The 3692-nt window shown below is 38.7% G+C and overlaps 1 protein-coding gene across 1 annotated transcript; it reads right to left on the reverse strand.

The window, feature by feature from the left end:
* Window positions 1-623: 623 nt before the first annotated feature.
* On the reverse strand, window positions 624-1891 carry LOC121412843 (substance-P receptor-like). Its single transcript, XM_041605604.1, has 2 exons — window positions 1873-1891; window positions 624-1399 (listed from the first exon to the last, which is right to left on the reverse strand). The coding sequence occupies exons 1-2, from the start codon at window positions 1889-1891 to the stop codon at window positions 624-626; spliced, it is 795 nt and encodes a 264-aa protein (XP_041461538.1).
* Between the last annotated feature and the right edge of the window lie 1801 nt (window positions 1892-3692).

Raw genomic sequence — 3692 nt, forward strand, 5'->3', positions numbered from 1 at the left:
TCTTCCAATCTTTATAACTTGGTGTGATATTAATGAAGGATATATGAAACTGGGCTTCCTTTCTCCGCTTCTCCCACTCAGTCCCTCCCCCCCCCCCCTCCCTCTCTCTGAGATATATATTCCCTTATACCCTATCCCTTATTCCCTATTAATCTTAGCTAGCAAAACTAAGTGGGTTATATAGTGTTACAAGTTACAAGAGATCAAATGCAAACGCTTTAAGTTTTAAACTAAAGAAAATCTATTCATACTTTTTTCGAAGGGAAAGGACCAGCAATATATTCACCATGGTTGAACAAACATTCTGTAGCATCTATCGTTGTTTTCAGTAATCAATTACATCACTTTTTGAGGGACTTATACCACATTAGCGAAATATCTATCAAATAATTTACATTGAACAAAAATATACAAAACACCTGAGGTTCAAAGGGTGTGAGGTTTTGTTTGCAGTGGGGAACATTGCATGCAACAACAAAAGTGGATAGACAATTTATTTTTTCATATATACATAAACTTTGAAATCTATATCATACAGAAATTTATACAATATACATCTCCGAACACAAGGCCAGTTTTTAAGCATGTAACAGTTTCAGTCTCTTCATTTATTGTATGTTGCTTCATTTTGCGACAGAAGAGCCTATTGCACTTGGATTGGTGCCCTCAAAGCTACTGACAGTAGTTGTCCATTTCTTACTACAAACTGCAGCCCGAAGTGCCTTCCGGTACTGCTTGCTCTTGAAGGCATATATGAAAGGATTCATACAGCTATTACAGAAGGCGACCAAGACAGTGAGATGGTAGTACCACTGGTCAAAGTCAAGGTTCCAACCACAGTTGTACGCGAAAAACACGAACTGGTTCGGAGCCCAACAGATGGCGAAGGTCACGACAACTACGGCCAACATCTTGACAACCTTCTTTCTGGCGCTCAAGAGCTCCAGAGACATTGGTCCGGACTTGCCTTCTCGGGTCTCCTGACGAAGCTTCCGTGCACTGGCTTGGAGATTGGACATGATCAACCAATAGGAGATCCCCATGACTGTGATTGGGATGACGTAGATGACGCAAAAGTTGGCCACGCCTACGAAGGTCTGGTAACCGACGTTGGGCCATCGGAGCATGCAGGTCCCGTCATCATTGTAGAAGACATACAGCATGTAGCTATTCATGACGAATCCAAACACCCAGACACTAAAGATCATCAGCCCGGCCTTCCTGGCCGTGAAGACAGCATCGTAATGAAGAGGATGGACGATGCTGAAGTATCGCTCCAAGGTCACGCATGTGAGATTGAGTACTGAAGCTGTGAAGGCCGTCCAGAGAGGAAACTTGGACAAGAGAAGGCGACAGAGGGTGTTTCCTCCTGCGCCATCCGGAACTGGGATGTTGATTCCTGAAAGAAAGAGAAGAAAGAGAAAATGCGTTCTGTGAAACTGATGAGGGATAGTAGGTGAATCAATATCATTGCAAATGAGCTGCTTTGGGAATTCAAGTAATGGACACGAGAAAACTTGGGCAAGATAATTCGACACAGGGTATCGCGCACATCTGGAGCTGGTATGTCGATTCCTGGAGAAAAATACAGAAGACAAATGTGAAACCTGTAATTAAGAAGAAATGCTTTGGGGATCAAAGGCGTGGACAAGAGAAAACTTGGTCAAGAGAAAGGGTCTCTACTTTTGAGTCATTATTCACATGTAATGTTACTGCCCTGAATACATAATCCCCGAACAGAAAACTGAAGCAGACAAAGCCAAACTTGTTCTGTGAAAGCTATTAATGAAATGTATGCAAATTCCAAATCAGTTTTAGAGAACATCGGGAAAGGCAATCAAAGAAATGGATAAAGGAGAACATGGCGGCTACCTTCAGAGTATAGATCCATCTGGGGGAAAGGGGAGATTTCACAAATAAGAACACAATTCTAAGTATATACACAGCGAGATCCGGTTACAGAGGTATTTCGACTGTGGTAACACGGTAAGGAGCACGTAGTCAGACGCGACTTTCAATATTGGAAATACTTGGGCATTTTATTTTTTTATCCCAACAGAATGGAAAACTACGTTTTCCCCATCCATTGGCGGCGATCTCACCCTATTTTCGAGGTTTGTACAGCATCCTACGGGATAGGGTCGTTTTGTTACCCCCAGGCGTCTCCCCCCCCCCCCCACACCGCTCTCTTCCATATATCAACCCAAATCTCACGAAATCACCGCCTTTATGCCTCCTTCCATAATGTTGACAAAATTGTAAAATTTTAAGTATGGTACTTTTTAGCTACTTTTTGAAGGATGAATATATTATGACTTATTTTGTTTTAATGGTCCATATAAAATATAAACAAAGATAAACCACGTTATCGTTTAACTAATATGGAATTTATATTGAAAAAAATATCATCTTCAATATAAGAGCACAAATCGCTACCATTGCGACATCATTATTTCCTTTACTGGCCTTAGGTGCCTTTAAGAGAAGCTCTGTTGGTAATCATAACTACATGTAATTACAAGCATGCATGCTTAATAGCAAAGAGGGGGAAAACATACAGAATGTTCAATATGCTATTTATAACGGTATGATTACATTTTTTTCCTGAATTCATTTTATTGGCTTTTCAGGTTTTTATGACAAGCTACTTTGTAATGAAACCACACATAACTAATTACTATTAGAAGTAATGAACATAAACATAACAAAATTGGTAATATCGATACAATTGAAACTCATAATATAGACCAGAATATTTTTACTCAGAGCAATGGTGTGATAGAATGAAACGTTTGAAACATATCAGGATTATGAAAAGACATGAAATGAATAAGAAGTGAAAAAAAGACAAGTAAAGCAAATCTTGTCAAAACGTTGGCCTCTGGCCAAATGTTAATTGTTAATAGTAAAAGCAGTTGACTTTATTGAAAACATTCTCGCAAATAGGATATGATATAATAGTAAATGATACCGAAGAAGATGAAGACTACGAACAATTATGTTGGGGGAGGGGAGCTACGGGGGTACACAGGAAAAAAAACCCAAGATTGAACATGGTAAGTTGACCATGGTCATGATGGGGACATTGAACAATTCTTAGTTGTATCAGTATCGCCAGATCTATCCAACAAATGTCGTTTCCTTTAAAATATTACTGGAATCAGTTCAATTCAATTCATTTCATATTGAAATATGAAATAATTTAATTTCCTAATTATTTTCATATTGAAACGTGATGTTGCATTTACTTTCCACAAAGCAAATCAATTAAGCTATGGCTACTTTAATCATACCCAAAATACAAATACACAACGGATTTCAACTTATAAGTCGGTTTTCGTCTTGAGCAGTAAATTTATTATGTCAACAATATTCAATGTTTTCCTGATGTCTATCATCTTTACAGCACTCGGCATATTGGTTAGGCATTGCTGAGAGACAATTCATAAAACGACTCGAGGGACGGATATATGCTCCTTTTTACACGCCCTTGAACTTAATATAAAGCTTCCGTTGCAGATAAGCCATAAAAAGTAGATTTTAAACGCAGAGGATTTTATGTTTTTATCGTCACCGAGTCAGTTAACGTACAAAGGGCAAAGCGAGAAAATGACATTTGGCAGTCGTGGTGCATGGTTTTAATACAAATTCAGACATCTTAATTGAAAACAACTCTTTGTCGTCCTTTCTCT

This window comes from Lytechinus variegatus, chromosome 4, assembly GCF_018143015.1.
Source record: "Lytechinus variegatus isolate NC3 chromosome 4, Lvar_3.0, whole genome shotgun sequence".
Lineage (NCBI taxonomy): Eukaryota > Metazoa > Echinodermata > Echinoidea > Temnopleuroida > Toxopneustidae > Lytechinus > Lytechinus variegatus.